This window comes from Haemaphysalis longicornis, unplaced genomic scaffold, assembly GCF_048455015.1.
Source record: "Haemaphysalis longicornis isolate Haplotype H1 unplaced genomic scaffold, Haemaphysalis longicornis Haplotype H1 scaffold_35, whole genome shotgun sequence".
Lineage (NCBI taxonomy): Eukaryota > Metazoa > Arthropoda > Arachnida > Ixodida > Ixodidae > Haemaphysalis > Haemaphysalis longicornis.
Window position 1 is genome coordinate 595,177 of NW_027526352.1, and position 19,820 is coordinate 614,996.

Genomic DNA, 19,820 nt, shown 5'->3' on the forward strand with positions numbered 1-19,820 from the left:
CACTCCAGTCGCCTCTTCGTCACCTTGACGACATTTGGCGACATTCAGCGACATTCAGCGCCCCTAGCGGCCGACGCCTCTGGGTAGTACCAGTGCCTCCTCTATAACTGGTAGTAGAAAAGCAGACGACCCTCGCCGCCCTCCATGTGTTTTCAATTACAAGCCAGAGTGAAAGTTGGTTGTGGCGCTTTGTGGCGTGTTTAAATGACTGCACACTGTATGAAATAGCCCTCAAAGTAGCTGCAGAGGCTAAACAAAATAATATCCGGTAAAAGAAGCCGATTTGTCGGCTTTCTTTTGAGCGAGCTGTCACGGTGGTCGCGGCGTGGGACAGTATCGCCAGGTCGGGTGGTTTAACTGTTTGACGACAGTTAGTTTTTTCTTCTTGCGTGCGGTCGACAAAGGAAAGTTCACGAGTAGCATAAACACGGAACGCTGCTCATCTTACATCCTGAGGTAACTGTAAAAGGTTGCTTCATCAGGAACATGCAAGCGAACGCAAGAATAGACCCTATGCAAAATGCGCCCCGCCATCTCACGTCGACTCCGGTAACTAGGTCCGCCATTTTGGTACGGTCGTTTGAAACCGAAACCAAGTAGGAAAACAGGCGGGCATTGACCGCTCTTGGTGATGGACTACAATGCCGGAGCATTGCTGCGTGCCGCAGTGCACGCAACGAGGAAATACCGGTCCAGATGGAGAAAAGGCACGTGAAGTTCCACGCTCTTGAACGAACATTCTGACGCGAACTATGCCGGCGCGAGCAACCTTTGTGCCACGCTGAGCGCGGTGCGCTGGGAGCGAATATTTGTCATTGGTTCGCTAAGCGTGGGATTTCGTAGTCGCTGTCCGGATGAAAAATACAGCTGCGTCGGAATTCCGTGGTTCAGCCTTTGTATTATAAATGAAGCCTGGGCGTGCGTCACCTATTTATGACTGACAGCGGCGCTCGAGCGGGGAAACAGTACCACACGTTGTCAAAATTAGGCTTTATTTCACTCATCCTTGTGGCTCTACGCCCGCTTCATTTCATTGTTAAATGGTACCGCTTAGCCCCTACACGAGCCTTTATCTTACCTAGGCCTGTAAACTTTTCTTGCCGCACTACGCCGTCACGGCGCGGTTGAAAATTTCCTCTGTGGCGGGCGCGCACGGTATCGGAGTATGTTGTTAGTTTTTTTTTTTCGGTGCATTTAGCCGCGTGTCGTTGCGGAAGTGGCGTACACTGTTTTATGATGATCTGACGTTGGAAAATTCGAGTTTCTGCACTTGGTTCCCGATTTGCCGGGCTGACAGGTTTGTTTTCGTCACGTTAACTTGTTGCCCATTGTCATTTCAGCCGCGGTGTATTTACTGTCGAATATTTTGCGACTAAAATACACACTCACTCCTCTAGTTTGTAACATACTGCATGCATGCCTCCGACGTAATTATAGTGCCCAATGATATAGGTAGCTGAGGCAATTTTCAAGTTTTCATAAAAAAAAAAAAAAAAAAAACGGCCACAGTTGCATCAGTCCGCCGCGCATCAGCTTGAGTGCTTTTGCTTTTTTTGTATCCACAGTGAAAATCCAAGTAAATTAGAATACTTCGCTGATTTATAGCGCGTGCAGTATAGCAAACTGTGGATATAAATGGAACAAAGGGAAGCATTCGCGCACCCCTGCATGCAGCGGTCTAGTAAACACGACGTTGCCCAGCCTCTGCGTGCTCGCGAGATGACCACGGCGTGATGTGGCTTGAATGCTTGCTGGTAGCTCATAGGTGACCCTTCAGGTGCCATGCCAGTCCTTGTTTATGTTACTGTGTGTGTGTGTGTGTGGGGGGGGGGGGGGGTGAGGCCAGCAAAACTGAGGCAAAAAACCGATTCCAAAGGCTACGAAGTTTTCTCCCGAGCGCTTGCACGGCACTTTATTGCTGCTCGCATTGCTCCTGCACTCGACGCGCGCCGAACAGACGCATTGGCAAGGGAAGGGAAGGGCCATTTTCTTGCGGGCTTCTCCAGTCAATGTCTTGGACACTCGCTGGCTTGATGCCCTGCTGTCTCAGACGTCCCCACTTGTGGCAGTTGTGCACGCAAGCTCCGGTGGCGCCTCTTTAAAACCTTGGGCTTGCAAGAGGACGAGTAGGTGCACAGCTGCCAGGATGTGACTGCATGCTCCACTGCAACCCGCCGGGCACTCGCACGCTGCCTCCACAATCTCCCCACTGTCCGTCTCAGAGGTGAGGCACACAACATAGGGCCGGTCAATTTTTCTCTGGGAGCGAAAGCAGCTGCTGACCACATGGATGAGGCCCAACCTGCAAGAACAGAGAGAGTAACAGTAAATAGCACTCAGGGAAGAACAGGACTAGTCCGCTACAGTTTATGCTAAAGGGACAGAGCAGAAAGCAGTGGCCGGAAGGAACAGACTCAAAATGACCAGATTTTGTGTCTTGCTTAACACTGTTGCAAGGGCAATAATCTACACCTCAAACAGCAATGATGTCAAAATTGTTTTTCAAGTTCGAGCGTGCAAGTATCGCTGCATGCTTTGTTAATGTACTTTCAAGAGAACCTCACCGTGGGTAATGATACCAGTACCCGCATATTCGTGTTCGTCATAACTTAAGCAAGCAATATTATGATTATCTGGAACTCACTTCCAAAACCTTTCGAGATAAACAGGTAAACATTCTGGCTATACCGATGACCCATCGAATTAAAAAAAAAATTTTTAGTTCAGTGAGTTTGAGCTAACCAGGTTTCACGGTATTATCTGTTCGGGCACACTCAAAACATGCGCTTTAGAAACTACCACAACCACCCCACTGCCAAAAAAGGACAAGCCAGACGCACAAACAGATTTTTGCGGCAGGACTTGCGCAATAAATAATGAAAACACACACAAAAAAGAAAATTCAAGGCGCATGTGCACTTTTGTAGTTGACTTCGCCGCAAAGCACGAATGCTTTGCGGGAAACGCGCGGGCGGACGACCGTCACGGAAAACGGCCGCAACCTTTCCGTAAACATCTTCGCCAAAAATCGTCCCGTAAATTCGATGTACAGCATTTGAAAATACCTAATCCACCCACTAACGGTACGGTCTGGCGATTGTCGCTTTCCTCTTTCAGGGTTACTGCAACAGGGTTCCCGCTACGCATTTACATGATAAACGGCGGTGAACAAAGTGCTATACAAATGCTCATACCGGTTAACTAGCGTCAAGGAAAAAACAAAGATTTACTTACTGCGAGTCGCACGTGTTTGTCCGCACCGATGAAGGCGAGCAATGCGGCTCGGTGGCTAGGCGGCATGCCCTGCTGCGCTGGGCTCGGATGGGTCTCCGGCGCGGCACCACGAGTGGTGTGAGTCCTCAGACACAGTCGGCAGCGCAGACGAGTCCTTCGTCCACAATCCGTGGTCGGGACCCGGAAAACGCAGTCCAGTTTGAGCCATACCGCGTTACCGTCACCAACTCTTCCACAGTAAACAATACGAGACTTCGCGATCGGCGCCCGTACCAATATGGCCGACGGTCTTGTTTACATCAGTGTTGCTAGATCACCAAGCAATTTCGCATAGGGTCTATTGCGCAGCCGACTCAGCTGACACTGCTGGCCTGGCGCCGCCTTTGAAACTAGTGGAAATTTTGTTTCGTATTTTCGCAAACTATATGATTCTTGCGTAAAGTTTTACGCCGCACGATTTACGAACGGCAGGGCACATGTATACTATAGGTGGGGCAATTGCGCCAATTAAATAAACAAATTAAGCGCTAGTAAAGGACGCAAAACACGCACCAAATCACACACCCGCTGCCTGCATGCACAGATGTGTACTTCTATAACATCACATAACACAGCCGCCCCGAATATTTATATACGATCACTGGCTGTGTTGGTTTTCTAGTGCATGGGTCGTCGAATCTGAAAGCCGACACGCCAGTTTTTACTTCAAATGGAGTTGGACAGCGAGACAAGAACAGAGAATTGGCGTCCTCCAGTTTAATTGCCCCCCCCCCCCCCCCCCCATCTTCACACTTCGCCAGATTATTGTCAAATATAATTAGAAATTCGCTGAATTTTTTCTCTGTGCATTCAAAGCTCCCTCCTCCCCCCCCCCCCCCCCCCCGATTTGCCGTCCAGCCCTCCGCCGTGTCGGCTGCATGGAACTCGGCCGTTGCTGACCCTCGTTCTAGGCTATTAAGTGCGAACTGGGGATTTATGCTGCAAGAGCGTAATTAAGTAAAGTGAGAGCAAACAAGGAAGGCGAGCGGCCTCTTAGTTCGCCCGAACACTTTGTTTTACGGCCACTAATTTCGGAATCGCAAAACAGATTTCACGCTTCTGACGGTCGCGGCATTTTGTCACTGATCAGACACGTAACAAAACGGCAAGCTAACGCTGCACCATGTATTCGTAACGGCAACGCAAACGAGCACTGTTTAATGAAAGTGCACGCATAGTGTGCAGCTACGCAAAAGAGCGGCGCACCGCAGGAGGCGAGCATGCGATCCGCCGGACTCGCTGGCTTTTTAAAGCGCGATCATTGCCGATTGCGTCACTATTCTTTTTTGATAGGCTTTTTTGAGAAGTCTTTGTCACCTAGAGTATTATTTTAAAACTAGAAATTTTACTTAAAATTTCACTTCGTACGACTATCGATCGGTGAACCTGCGAGTAGCAGACGCCGTCACGGTCCCGGCACTTTCGTCGGCGCTGTAAACGTGTTTAGCGCTGCAAAGCTTATTCCCCTAATGCCAAGTTGATCGCCAGAAGATATCGGATTCGTCGGGGATGGGCTGGTGTCTATGTCGCAAAACAATCGGGAGTATCGAGCTCATTTTGCTTCTGTCAACACGGGATCCTATGGGACCCGCGCAGCTTTGTACTACCCGGAAGCACTGCCCGGAAGCCGCTTGCGCAGCGCCCCCTGGGCAGCGCAGGAGGCCTGTTGAACGGTAAGGAGTCGCTGCTCTGAGGTCTCGGCGGCGCTTCGCGCGACGGGCGACGAGAATCCAGGTCGCAGTAGTTGTTGCGTCTTCCTCCGAAGGTGGGGTGGCGTCTTGGTTGTCGCGGGTTTCCATCTCTTAATCCTCCGAGCCGGCGTGTGATGACGGCTTCTTCGGAGACGACGCACGATGACGCAGTCGCCATCTGGTACGACGTGACTGTTCAGGTCCGGGATAAGCCACACCACTAGCGCGTCAGGCTTAGCGAGGCGGCCGCCGCTTCGGTAGTTCGAATGGCCGCAAGGTGCAAAACAATGCACTTACGGCATCGGGTTGGGTATCGACGGGCCCCTGGGGACTTGAGGAACACGCTAGCAGCGTTGTTTCAGAACAATATTTCCGCCAGAGTTTGATCCTTAAACCACAGCCGATGCAAAGCACCTTCGATCAGCTCGTCGTCTTCGTCGTCTCCCCCAAACTGACGACGTTGGGGCTCCCATCACGAAGCCGACACGCTGGCAGTGGTTGGCGCGCGCTGCTCTGGCGTGTGTACACGTCATGGTTTTGGGACTGACGTCATGCTGCCCGGGCGCGTGGGGACGGTGGGGACCTCGGCCGATCTGGGCGCGCGCGTCCAGAGCAGCAGCAGTACGGCAAGATTGGTGACGTCAGGTGCTACCTCCTGTCATGGTGGCCGCTCGGCGTTCGTTTTGTCGAAACCAAAACTAACACAAATAAACGATGCCAAAATGAATGTTTAGGCTGCGCTCCACCGTCTAATATATTCCAGTACTCCTTTAAAGGGGCCCTGAAAGGCGTTTTGAGCACACTAAATTGACTAGCGCAATCGTGAGCACACTAAATTGACTAGCGCAATCGTTAGATTGGGTCATCAACATCATCTGTGCCAAGTATTACTCTTTTACGCGCAGCGGAAAGCTCACACTTTTGATGCAAAGTTTGTCGCTTTTTTTTCACCCTTTCCTTCGTGTTTTTGGACGCTGCCATCTTCACATATCTACATCATCGATTCCCCGATGTTCGTCATGAGCTAGACATCCTGCTATTGGGCGGCTTTTTCACGCACTTCCGGCAAAGAGATGAGTCGTCTGCTCAGCGTCGGCTCGCCGGCTGATCTGCCAGCGGAGTGCCGGAGTGCTTGGACATTTTACGACAAACGAAACAAGTGTAAACAAACGCTTAACCGTTTGTATTGAATGCAACAGGGCCATAACACGACATTAATATTCTCTTACTTGAGTACGTACCATAAAGAAAGCGTTGAAGCCCCGTAGCACTTCTTTCTTGCAATCGCAGGGAACGCCCTGAGCCGAATGCCCGGGTTGGACGCATACATTTTATTCAACTTCCAAACAATCCAGAGATGCGTTTCGAACGAACGCAACGTCACAACATGCGTTGCAAGTCCGAACCGCGATTGACAGACGATGGGTTGCCTCCTCCTGCCCCTCGTAAATTCGGCACTCACCTCGCGCGCGGTTTGCGGGGACGAACAGCAAGTCACTTAACTCTGGCGCACAAGCCGAGATGGCTTTTAGCCACGCACACTGCACATACCCCATGCGAGGTTGAGTCGTACGACGCTTGAGAAAGATAATCCAGACCATGGGAAGCACTATCCACCCGCAAAAGCACAACGGCACAACGTCGCATTTCATCGCGAAACAAAGGCGTCCACAACACACACACCATCATCGCCTCCTGTAATGCCAAACGCATCTCGCACTTCCAAATGGGAGTGAGTAGTATGCCTGCAGTGCCCATATGCCGCGAGGTGGGGCCCCAAGCTGAACCGGGATCACGCAACCGTAACTGACTTCTAGAACGCTTTGTGGCTTAATTTTGTTGCCAGGGCAACCTATGTTTGATATTGTCAAAGAAATGGTACTCGCTCCAGCGCGAGGAAGCTCAGAGGAGCATGTTTTGCCAACGTTGCCGCTCTCCACCACGCGTCGCCCCAAGCTGAACTGGCGTTTTGTGCACGGGTTCTGTATCGGTTTAAAATGTCATTTTCACATGCCGCCGGCAGGAATTACCACCGCCAGAAAATAATACCCGGCACCAGCGGGGCCACATCTGATTTGGCGCTTTTTGGATAAACAGTGCGCTGTGCATCCAAGGCAGCGAGCGCAGGATCCTCCCCGTGCGGCTGCGAGTTCGCCGCCGATAAAAAGTCACGCGCCGCCGGTATGAACTTCAGCACCGTACACTGCGAAGGGGCAAGGCCAGGCCGCCGCACACATGGGGCCAGATTTTTCGTTCGCTTTTCCAGCCTTGAGCTGAGTGCGGGATTCATGGTGTCAACAAAGCTTGCCCGTAGCAGACGGCTGTGTGAGCAGCGCAATAGCGGAAGTACGTCACCGCCGAGGAGCGCAGCATCATGGGAGGGAAGGCTCGCTCGCCGTCAACAGCGGAGAGTAAGTTGAAAGGAGGAGGAAACGCGGCGCGACGATAATGCGCGGTTTTTGATTTCCGATTTCTCAGCTAATACTCATCGCTTCAACAAAATTCTTGCGGGAGGAGATTGCTAATACATTGCTTTATTTGGTTACATGTACATCCACGCATCGGCGGAAGGTATTTCAGGACCCCTTTAAGGCCACACTGACAAACAGACAAAGAAATGCCATGGGTGAGAGGTTTGCATTGTAATGAGAGAAATGTACCAGAATGCTTTACCGAGCCATGCAAGAAGAGCAACCGTCAACATCTTGCGATTTCCAGCACGCGCGAGCAAGGTGGTGAGAACGTGCCATCAACAATTTCGTAAACATCGCTACTATAACTGTCACGAGCATAAAGCAACCATTTCAGTAGCAGGAATCCCAACAGATTGCAAACCCGCCAAAAAGGGGCGCTCACCTGAGTCGGCCGACGGTAAACGCTTAGACCACCAGTATTTCTTTCTCTATGCGTGGACGCCCACAGCTTACTGCAAAGCCGTAGCGCCAGAGAACGCTGGAGCCCTTGAACAATGATTGAGCAGGCGACAATCATCGCGGGTTAATGAACTCTTGCATCGACTGCGAAAGCTGAACGCGACTACTTGCATCGATGTGGAGCGTAGGCAGCACTCGGAGAGTAGTTGTCATATTTGACGTTACCTCACATCATCTTGAAAACAGGCGCGGAGAAGACGTTGACCAAGAAAAGAAATACACAGGACGATGCGCTACTAGCAACTGGCAACATTTATTAAGAAGGAGAAATATACAGGGCAGCCGACCAACATAACCCAACTGATCACTGAGATTATCAATAAAAAATACCCCAGACATAAATAATACACCCTATCAAGCATATGTTGTGTGTTATCCCCGCAAGTGTCGTCCCAGAAATGCCAATTCTGCATCATGCAGACTGACCGAAGGATGACTCGCGCACATCGACCCGTCCTGGCTGATTTTCCAAGCTTCCATAATCTCCCTTTGCGTCCTGCCCGTGCCTAAACAACACGCTTTTTTTTTTTCGAAAATGGGTTTACACCCCTGAACCTGGCACTCTTTACAGTGCGGAGCCGGGTGTGTGTAAGGTCTGCCCAACAGCGAACTCTGATGTTCCCGTAGCCGTATGCTCAGGCATCTTCCTGTTTGCTCGATGTAGACCTTGCCACAAGCTAGCGGCAGATGATACACAACTGATTGAATGCAAGCAATGAACTGCATTCCGTGTTTCACATGGCAGCCTCTTTTTTCGTTCCGCCCCGACGTATCGATGTGTCTGCCAATGGCGGAGCATATCTGGCCTACTTTATTCTTCTCGGCAGAAAACACAATGTTCACGCCGTATCAGGAACCCACTCTCTTAATGCCATGACAGGGCCAATGAACATACAGAATTTTTTTCCACTATTTTTTTTTCTTGTGGGGCAGGTTTTGAAACAACCATGTCATTGGCTTGCCTTATGGCACGTCTAATTTTTTCGCACGTGACTGCAATAGCGCCACCCGGAAACTCCGCCTCCTTGAGTCTTTTAACTTGCCAATCAAAACTAGTGCCCATCAAGTGCGCGCATGACTTGTTGAGTGCTGGCCACGGGCATGCCCATGCTATGCTATCCTTAAACAGCCGGGAGTGTTCTGAGCGACAGTTAAGAAGCGGCTTTGCTCTTCTCGGGGTATGCATCCAAGGTATGTGGTCTTTTTCGAAAGACAGGCACACGTCCAAAAATTGCACCTTCCTTCCCTTTGGCACTTCAAACGTGAAAGTCAGTCCCAGCCCGTTCTTTGAAAAAAAAAAATCCCGAGCGCTTTCTCACACGTCTGATCAAAGTTACGGGATTGAACTGACATCCTCATACCTATTCACCTCACGCGCTGAAATAGTGAGTAAATTCCTGCCCTGATGGGCAGGTCTGGGCACGCGTGTTCATTTGCGCTGGGCATGGCTAATGAACAGGCAGCAAAAGTTACCTGGGGCTTTGGAAAAGCAATGATCGTATTGTAAAAGATCATTTAAATGCCCTGAACCATTGTAAAAATGAAGTTACAGCAAGATTTATTAGTCAAAGACTGCTTAGAACTTAATGCAGGAGGGACAAAAAAAATGTTTCATTTGTCAATCCTTTTAGCTTCATTAGCTTCAAGATGAAAACACAGGCATGTGGGTGTAGTCAAGGAGGCGAGGAATGTTGCTCGCTGCTATGAAGATGCCCATGACGGAACGCGACTGCAGCAGCAGATTTCCCTCCAGCACTTAATAGTATGAAACTCTATGGGACTTGAACGGCCAGCCAGAGACACGGACTCCTGGACTGGTCGACCTCCAGGGATACGGAGTCGTGTTAAAGGAGCCATGAAGAGAAAACACAAGTTTGCTTCATCCGAAAAATTGCCTCGTTAGAATCATACTGTGACGGGGCAATCCCTGTTCGCGCCAAACATGCGGTGGGCGCCGCGCCGCTGATAGAAGACTACGAGAACGACAACGCTTGGCCCCAGGCTCGCGCTGCTGCCTAATCCAGTGCTTGCCAGCTTATTCTGACTTATAAATAGCTTCACCTTACGCGTATTTGCCACGTAACAATACTGACACCACTTGTAACAGACTCTTCGCTCAAATAAGCTATACATATAATTAGGAAAAAAGGGAATGGCCACGCGACCAACTCGCTCATCTCCCGCAACAGAACCTATGATGTCATACCAGCCAGCTGTGCAATTGGTGGACGCCGGCAAAAGCACTCAAATTAGGCAGAGCTTATCAGCTTGCCAAACCAGCTATTTGCGGTTACATTTAGGGCACATTCTTTTTAAAGCCCTAAAAATGGTGGGACAAACAAAGGAAGTCACGAAAGCACATGTAAACATACAAGTACTGATGCATAATGCTGTTGGTACTGCGCGCACTATGCTTGGTTTAGCTGCACAGTACTGCGGGGCTTTGGGGTTGTCCCAGACGACACTGGCCGATTGACGCAAGTAGCGGTGTCTTACCTGACCGTATTTGTCGAGCGAGCACTACGCTTCACGAAATGATTACTTTCTCCCTGAACAAAAACAAGCCATGTTTAAATACAGTCAAAAACAAACCAAAGGCATAAAACGGCTTGCCACGGTTTGGTGGCGCCACCTAGGTTCACTAAAGGTAAAAAAGGCTTCCCAATCGGCTGCAGAGCGGTCGGTTCCTGTGATGCCATTGCAGGCCACGAAAACGCACGATTTAGCAGGAAAATCAAAATTTTAACTTACATTAATTAATTTCTCAGTGAATAAAACATCGTTTGCATTCGGACAAGCACTGGGGGCACTATAAAACACGAAATCTTTCTAATAATGCAAACTTGTATTTCGTCTTCATGGCTCCTTTAAGTTTCAAAAAACGTTCATTCAAGTCAACTCAAGAAACTGCTCCGTTATTTTATTACAGAGTGAACAAGTATTCACACGTACATGCCCAACTTCCAGGGAACACACAGAAGCACAAAACCGAGTTCGATATCTACAGCACTCCGTCCCTTGGAGCGAGGTGGTGGGGGCTAACTCGGAGTCTCCTCTGCCTCTGTCTCAGCCTCTGCCTGGGGCACACAGTCTGAGCTGCCCTCCTCCTCTCCCTCTGCGCAAGACGCGTGTTCTCGTAGCAGCTGCAGCTCCTCGAGGGGAGCCCTGAGGCGGATGCCCTTTTCCACCATCATGTCCACCACTTCCTGCAGGCACTCTGGGAAGTGGCGCACACCGTCCACGTACAGCACCTGCACACGGCACGCGATGAGAACGCCGAGAGTCGAGCAGCACAATTCAATACAATAAGGGAACAATACAGTAAGGTGCAATACAGTAAGGTCCCTGAACATTCTCCCTGAAGAAAAAAGTGTATGACAGCTGCATCTTACCGGTACTCACCTACGAGGCAGAAACTTGGAGGCTCACTAAGAGGGTTCAACTTAAATTGAGAATGACTCAGCGGGCAATGGAGCGTAAAATGATAGGTGTAACTTTAAGGGACAAGAAGAGAGCGGAGTGGGTCAGGGAACAAACGCGTGTTAAGGACATATTAGCAGAAATCGAGAAGAAGAAATGGACGTGGGCAGGGCATGTAATGCAAAGGCAAGATAACCGTTGGTCATTGAGGGTAACCGAGTGGATGCCTAGAGAAGGCAAGTGTGGCAGGGGGCGGCAGAAAGTTAGATGGCCAGATGAGATCAAGAGCTTTGCAGGGATAAATTGGTCGCAGTTGGCACAGGACCGGGTTAATTGGAGAATAATTGGAGAGGCCTTTGCCCTGCAGTGGGCGTAGATAGGCTGGTGATGATAATAATGATGATGACAGTAAGGTAACAAATCAGGCCACATTTTGTTTTCAGGGTCACAATAAATACGTTGCGCATTCATTGTCTTCGTGGAAGAAAACTGACTTTCATAAACAAAGCACTGAACAGTTTGCCACCACCAACTATTTAATTAATCGCCTTTCCTACAGCTTCATACTCCAGCTTTTCAACCTACCTCGTATGATTTCCCATGACTGACACCCCAATATTATGTCCAGCATCCTTATTTGTTATAACTGCGCCTTTCATAGTACAACTGTTTTCCGTACTGTGCAAATTTTCCAGGGTGTACAAACCAAATGAGGCTAGCAGTATACAAAAAGCTCTACTTGGCCCATAGTATTTGTGAGAGAGCGAGCTTTACCCGCCCAAAAGTAGCGAGCTTGGGCTCTCTCTGCCGCGATAATCGGCCAGATTTTGTTTCCTGGCGGCTTCTTTGGCCACCTGGACAAGGCATACTTGCTTCAGAGGACTGGAGCTGCAGAGCAGGGTTTCTTAGTGTTCTAGATGTTTAATGTCTATCGGGGGTTGGGGGTCTTGTTCGGTGTTTTTTTTTTCTGGCATTTCTGCATAATGTGCATGAGGTCCACGCAATGGCTGCAGTGTTTGCATTTATCTGACAAGACTTCTGAACGCAAGTGACTACAGGCCATTGTGTTTGGGTAGGTACTGGTTTGGAGTTGTCTCTATGCCTGAGCCTGTGTAGCATTGAGTGTGCGGTGGGGAGTGGAAATTTGCAGAAGCAAGGTTCACAATAGTCTGTTATCTTTTTGTACCTGCCGCAGTGGCTCAGTGGCTAAGGCGTTGCGCTGCTGAGCACGAGGTCGCGGGTTTGATTCCCGGCCGCAGCAGCAGCTTTTCTGATGGAGGCGAAAAGCAAAAACGCCCGTGTGTACGAGATTTCGGCTGACGTTAAAGATCCCCATGTGGTCAAAATTAATCCGAAGCCCTCCACTACGGCGTGCCTCATCGCCTGCGCTGCAGCGGCGCGTTAAAACCCTACAATCAATCAATTAATCTCTTTGTACAATTTGGGCGTGTCAAACTTTTGTGAGCGCTCTGCTCCCACGGCAGGCGGGTTTACTGCTGCTCAGGTGACATCTCGCAAGCAGCTCTGTGGGCCTGTTCGTTACTTGAGATGTAAACACGTAATCAATCAGCAATGTGTCGAGCTTCTCAACCTGTCATCGATGTTACTGTAACAGCAGTGGCCTGTGGCCCAAATCTCGCACACACCACCCTGAACCAGTTCATGGCTCGGCTGTCGTTTCACTGCAATGTGGAGCCCCATGTCTTCCCTAGATTATGGCAAAAAAGTGAACTCCACTGCTTCAACATCTATGTCAGCATCTGTGAATAGGCAGTCAATTTTATGGCATACAGCCAACCTGAGGCAGCAGTTTTATAGCCACTGTGATTCACAGTACTGCAATTGTGATCACTGCTAAAGAAAGTCAATTAGGGCAATGACCAAGTGACATTGGAATTTTCCAGAAATAAACTCCACTTGAAGCAATGTACTCTGAGGCCATAATAATCGGAGTCAACCAGCAATTTTAGACACGCTTTCACATTTAATCTCCCGTCACCCGCTTGGTTGAAACAGAAGGGAATGCCAATTCTACGATATTCTTGTGACCGCAAATTTCTTTCGCTACCGTGTGAAAGGGTTCTGAAGTCAGGACATCGTACAATCAGAACAGCACAGCTCTCATTTTTCTCCCTGTGATTCACAACCAAAGCTGTAGTGAAGTAATCATTCTGCTCTGGTGCCCAGCAGTCAAGCAGAAGTCAGGGCTGCAGTGCGCAAAACACACAGTGCGCTTATACTCTAGCAATGCACCTCTAGTAGCTAGACTGTGGCTGTGGCTAAGTACATGGCTTCACCATGCGGCTTCAACCACTTTGGCGTCACTGCCCTCTTGCTGTCTGCTTCACAACCGCTTTAGCAAGTGACCTTGTCTCTGCTCTGTGCTCTGATGTGCCCTCGTAGTAGCCGTCTAAGGTTTTTTCTTCACCTTCTCAAAAGCACACTACACCGCACACATTTGCGCAGTGATGAACGATCCACAAGCTGTAACCAACTCTTAAAGAAATCGTAAAGCGGAATACAGGAACCCAGCCCTGCCAATCCTGCTGCAGCAAACGCACCACACTTCCCATCTCCACTTCACTGCTCTGCACATCTCGCAGCAGGCGTGAAAACAGAATTGCGAATGCACAGAAGCAGCGGACACAAGCGTGGCCAACAGAGCCAGCCCTGACTATCTCACTCTTAACTGTCCGAACGCAAAACCTGCACAAGGAACCTTCCTTCTGCCGAGATGAGAGAGACAATTTTCGAAGGCGGTTCTCGGCCCAGCACAAAAATGTGGACACACGGAACTATCAAATGCCGCCTGAGCATCTGAATTGTCATTTGCACTGGCCTGCTGATACGAATATAGACGCTTAAAATGATCTGCTCGTCGAGTGTGACGAAACTAATTGAAAAGCGATGTTTGTTCATTTCAATGCCTTCTCTCTTTTGCACGGGGCTCTCACAATACTACATTGAACTGGTGCCTTCTAAACAATGTCGGTCCCCACGCCGGCCCCCATTAGGACTAACTGTCCGGTGTTGCCGACACAGGGATGCCGCCTCGGCAACAAAGGCTGCGTTCCAATTCGCGAACAGCTTGGTAGACAGCCTACGAAGAAGTCTAACTAGACGTCTGAAGGAATAAAATTGGAACGGCACCGCAGTCCCAAATGCAACACCAGCGCAGATGACAGCGTCGTAGCAGACATGTTGATATGCACAACCCGCAAGTTTCGTAACTCATATTACCTTTGCTATTACAAACATTATGTAATTTAAAAATTAAACAAAGTCATTTTTATCACTAGTAAATTATGCTACATATTTCAATAAAATAACAAGTGCTTTTGTTTCAGCATTAATACGCAAAAAGGTGGCGCTGGCGTCGCTTGTTAGTTTAAACAGGAAGGTAGCCTGCATCGTTGCTGACTACGATGCTGTCTTCTCGAAGCAGTCTTCGTTGACTGCTTCGTTCGAATTGGAACGGGGCTTAACATGGCGGACTGTCCGCGAAGACGGCAACGAAGCTGTCTAAACGGTAAATTGGAACGCACCCAAAGTGTGCGTGCCCCAGCACACACACAGCGTGCGCTTTTCCATGGGCGATCACAGCACACGGAGCTCCAGCCCTGCTAGCGACCCGCTTCCCTACCGACACCCTTCTCCCCCTCTGTAGAGCCTTCTCTCCCAACCGAGGTGACGTCGGAACGCGGGATTGTTCTGCTTGGGGCTCTTCTAAGGAACACTGGAACCACGCGTGTCAGACAAAAGAGTCTCTGCTCCTTGACCTCAAGATGAGGAGGCTCCCCTCAGGAGACAGACCGAGTCGACAGCCACAAACGGCTTAACGGGCTCGCAGAGACTCCGTCTCCTGCCCGAGCTCGGAACAGCCTGTGCAGCGCGTGTTCCATATTACGACAGAGCAATAAAGCAAGCTTTGTCAAAATCGCCTGGCTCCCAGTGCATCCTTGGCATCTCCCAGTGAGTTGAACAAACCCTCAACAGTGTCCCTCTAATGCCGCGGTGGGGTTGCGGCTTCAGTTCTGGTGTACTAGCCTGCTAGAAGGTAATACGGTCCATTTCGGGCCGCGACCCCCACAAGAAATACTTTCCGAACGTGCTCAGACTCTTTTTCTTTTGGAACCGTAACAACGTCTTTGCTCACAATTGAGGAATGAATACAACAATTTCTTGTTTTTTTACACCAGGGATACGTAAAGGATCCTCCTGAGCACTGCTAGGGAAATTAAAAAAAAAAAAGGGAACAGTTCCCTCACCTTTGCCCAGGGGCAGCTCTGAAGTCCCCTGTAGAAAACAGCCTTGGCAGAATCCCTGGTGCCAAACCGAACCTGGAAGGAAACGAAAAACACACATTTGCACGGACAGCTTACGCTCTTCATTTGTTGCACCATCAAAGGCTACGACACAAACACACTTTGAACTACGCACGCTTGCCAAACAATACCCCTCATTCCCAGAAACAGGAGCTCTCAGGAACACTTTGTTGCTTTTTGGAACACAATCTCGAGCTTTCGGCCTCCAGAAAAGGTGAGTATGCAGATAACAAAACCAGTGGGCATTCCCAATGCAACGTAGACACAGCAAGACTGCAACAAAAGCACTTCTCGGTCGATTGAATGCAACGGAATTTCTCAGCTAGCCAAAAACTCAGCGGAAACCAAATGATAATTTCTGGAAAAGCCCAAATGAAATCCATATTTGCAATTCCTGCTCCATATGATTGCCGTCCTTCTTTTGTGTGGGCAACAGTGCAAGTACCGCAGCCGCAAACAGGCCAATAGAAATAAAAACATCTTGGCTAAGTGGGTTCAAAATTTTTTCACTCATCGGCATTATTGTCATGAAAATTGGCAGACACATACATTGCAGCAGCGTGATGGCGGCCTAGAGCTCGTCGAACCTTTAGACGAAGCAACAACTTGGCGCTGATGATAAAAATGCCTGCATTGCCAGAGTTTTGCAACAAGCCTGGGTTGACATCTCAAAAGGCTTGACTGAAAAGCATGGCTTTTGGCTGCCTATTTGGGAGCGCCTAATAATTTTAAAATATGGAATACGTGCATTGGAATCGAAGTGAAGAACAAACAGAGAGCAATACACCAACTCTCAAATGCTAATAAATAGCAGGTCCTCTCAGCACAACTTGTGGTAAAGGTTCTTCCAATTTCAATTTCAGTAAAGCATTTTGTACCGCTATACAAGTTCAGTTAGAAGACATATGCTGGTGATTGCAAGAGGGTCTATTCAGATACATGAAACAGCGACAGAAGTCTTACATTAGTGGTGCAATCATCTACGCGACTTGCGTAGCCTTCAACCGCCATTCTGGAAAAATTTGGGTATTTTCTAAAACTTCTAGGTGCAGAAGCTCCTCACTTACTTGAACAACTTTGCACACACTTACTCATCATGGCGCTCTTCGATTTACAGTCTCGGACTCACCGCGGATAGTCCGCGGGTAGTCCAAGGATTCCTTGAACCATAGGGATACATGGGAAAATCGAATGCTGGACTGCTTCTCGGGGAGTCCGCGGTGAGTCTGAGACTGTAAATCGAAGAGCCCCAATGTGTGACACGCTTTCTTGCATCAAGTAAAACTGAAAATTCGATAGGACAGAGAAATTTCAGCTTTAATTTTTTACTCCTCAGCAAACTGAGCACAGTTTACTGCCAATAAAAAGCCAGAAGAGCTTTGAAAGCTGTGACCTCATAGTTGAAACAACCAATAGAAACACTAAATTTAGTTCCACCCAATGTGAAATCTGCTGAAACGACAGAGCTGTGCTCCTCTCGTGTCGGCTGCTCGCCTGGAAATGGCAGCACCGTTACCACGCAAATTCTGTGATTCGTGCATACGAATCAGCAGCTAAACGTCTGCGGCGTAAAGGCTACCTCCCCTCTTCCTAAGAACCTGCCCCTGTGAGACCACTGCGCCCTCTATCAGTGGACCTGGGAAGCTGCCCCTATCCCCGCGTGACGCACGACCTACAGCAGACGGACAAAAGGGCTCAACCTACCACAGCTCCGCTGTTAGAGCAGTTTTGATTCTCCCCTTCAGTTAGGGTGACACCACATTCCTGCATAGCTACAACTGTTCCAGCCACAAACTGCGCCCCTCACCTCCAGGTCGATGTAGAGCCTCCACAGGAGAGGGCAGCGCCGGTGACAGACTGACTCCACGGCACGCTCCAGGATGCGCCGCATGTGGTTTCGGCAGCTGGGGAGGGTGAAGCCGGCCTCTGTATCATCAAACAAAAATGCGGCAACAAGACCGTGCTGCTACTTCGCACACCGGGGGTCTTCGGTCATACTGAACTGTGGGTTGCCTTCCCAATGATCTGCAACTGACCCCAAACCCTAATGCAAGCTACGAGTATTGTGTTTTCCCTGTAAATGCCTGAAACTACTCAACGGCAGAAGCTACAATGGTTCAGAATGGTGAACCCTCTCTGGTGTTTGGTCCACAGCCATGTGGCAAAAGCTTTCCCATCAGAAAAAGGTGCCAAATGCTTTGTAGATGAAGAATAAGGTCATTCATTTGTGGCAACCAGGACAGAGAGGATCGACGGCAGCTTCCAGAAAGCAGAATTACTTTTACAATTTTCCAACCCAATCTTCGGAGACCCTGAAAAACAATTTCGTGAATTCTTTTCTTGCAGTTTTAGGAAAGCTTTTGCACAAGTCATCAGTTATGTAGTTTTTTTTTTTTTTTTCTTGAGCCAGCCACTGAAGGTTAACCCAAAAATTTTAAACAAGTTTTTGTACTAGAGACTGTAAAGTGCACAGTTTGATTCAAAATCATCGCTGGCTTCACATTCACTTCGAGAGCGAGAAGCTGCCATTCACACATGCCCAGCGGTATACCGTATTTACACGATTGTAGGTCGAACCTTTTTTTCAAATTTGACAATCCAATGTTGGCGGGTCAACTTAGAATCGAAATCGAACCGTCTACCGCTAGTAACGGCAAGAGAAACGAGAAATCGGGGGTGCTACGAGGTGGGGACAGCTTTGCACCCTCGTTCCCATGGTTATGGTCGAAACTGTGAACCGCATGGGGCGTTTTCTGCTCGCGAAAATGCGCCGCGCTGGCGCTGCTGCAAATGCCACCCGCATGCTGCGCGCTAAGCGAACGGCGGCGGCAACATGGCAGCGTCACCAGCCATGAAGAGGTGCGCGTAGCTCCAGCGACCGCTTCTGACCGCTCTTTAAGATATCACCGAAGGCACAAACGAAGGCGTTTGTGCAAGAAAGGAGCTGATGATGTGGTTGAAAACGACACTATAAAGCATCATCCGCGCCGCTAGGGAAAAGCCAATCAAATATCTGCCACCGTGGTAAGCCTAAACATCTCCAGCAGCGCCAGCCGGCTGTCCCGAGCGCTTTCAAACTGTTGCCATGAAGAACGCGCCTCCCCACTGGGGCAAGTCGTCAGGCTCCTCCCACTGCCGCGCTCGTCACGCGTCATACCGACGTAGAACTAGAAGCTGCCATGTGCGCGGAATCGGCGACGCGGGCGTGAAAAAGTCGCCCGCGCAACACCGATGCGCACGAATCGCGTGCAGAAACGCGTCAAGAAGCGTTTTATTTGTCCCTAATAAACAAAATGAGTATTAGCGAATCCCTTGATTCTTTGAGCGGCGCTAACGTAGCCCCAATCAAACAACATGGCGGCCGCTTCCGTCAGCCGCCATGTTGTTTGTTTGGGTATCGCGCGGCAGTGGCTGCTGCGGGTTGCTTCGATGGTTGTCATCTCGCAGCGAATGTGTTCTTCCTGCTCAACGCACAGCACATGGTTATTCCGGGTGCTTATACAAAAGCTTTTATTTTTTAGCATCTACCACGCATACCGCGAGCGCACGGCTCTTGTGGGAGCATCGATCATTGATGGTAGAGCCGCTGTGGGGGTTGCCGGAAGAGCTTTTCTTTGTGATACGACTTTCTAGGCAGTACTTTTTTTTTTTTTTTTTTGAGAGAGAGAGAGAGAGAGAGAGAGAGAGAGAGAGAGAGAGAGAGAGAGAGAGAGAGAGAGAGAGAGAGAGAGAGAGAGAGAGAGATGCAACTTTTGGGGGTCGACCTACATTCGGGTCGACTTGCAATCGTGTAAATACGGTAGTTCACGAGTTAAAAGGGCAAATGAATTCAACCGGAAGTGACATCACCTCTCACGTCATCGAACCTGTGTCGCCACTTGTACACCTCCCCTCCCTGCCTGGCGACCCATCGCAAAGCAGGATACCGAGGACACCAATCGGGATATCCCTCCCTGCACATGTGGTTGGATGTGTGGTATGCCTCTAGAGCGGCTTGTTCCTGTCTCTCCTCCGCACTTGTTTTGTTACTCTGATAAGGCGCCTAAAACAATGTTCTAACGGGGACGTCCCTGTGACAGGTGGGCTCGCTGCCTGCAGGGTCACAGCAAGGAGGGGCGCATTCTGCTCCACCACCTGAAACGGCTGCCCGACACAGATGCTAGCCCCCTCTCCCAGGG

General features: G+C 49.5%; 1 protein-coding gene across 1 annotated transcript in view; it reads right to left on the reverse strand.

Annotated features, from left to right (window-relative positions):
* Positions 1-10,796: 10,796 nt before the first annotated feature.
* The window catches only part of LOC144177961 (nuclear exosome regulator NRDE2-like), a 76,988-nt gene continuing 67,964 nt past the window's right edge, over positions 10,797-19,820 (reverse strand). The window contains exons 16-18 of the mRNA XM_077705520.1: positions 17,450-17,568; positions 15,586-15,657; positions 10,797-11,148 (exon numbers count right to left, since the gene is read on the reverse strand). Coding sequence (XP_077561646.1) covers positions 10,936-11,148; positions 15,586-15,657; positions 17,450-17,568 — 404 coding nt within the window. The 3' untranslated portion in view covers positions 10,797-10,935. The remainder of the gene's footprint in view (positions 11,149-15,585; positions 15,658-17,449; positions 17,569-19,820) is intronic.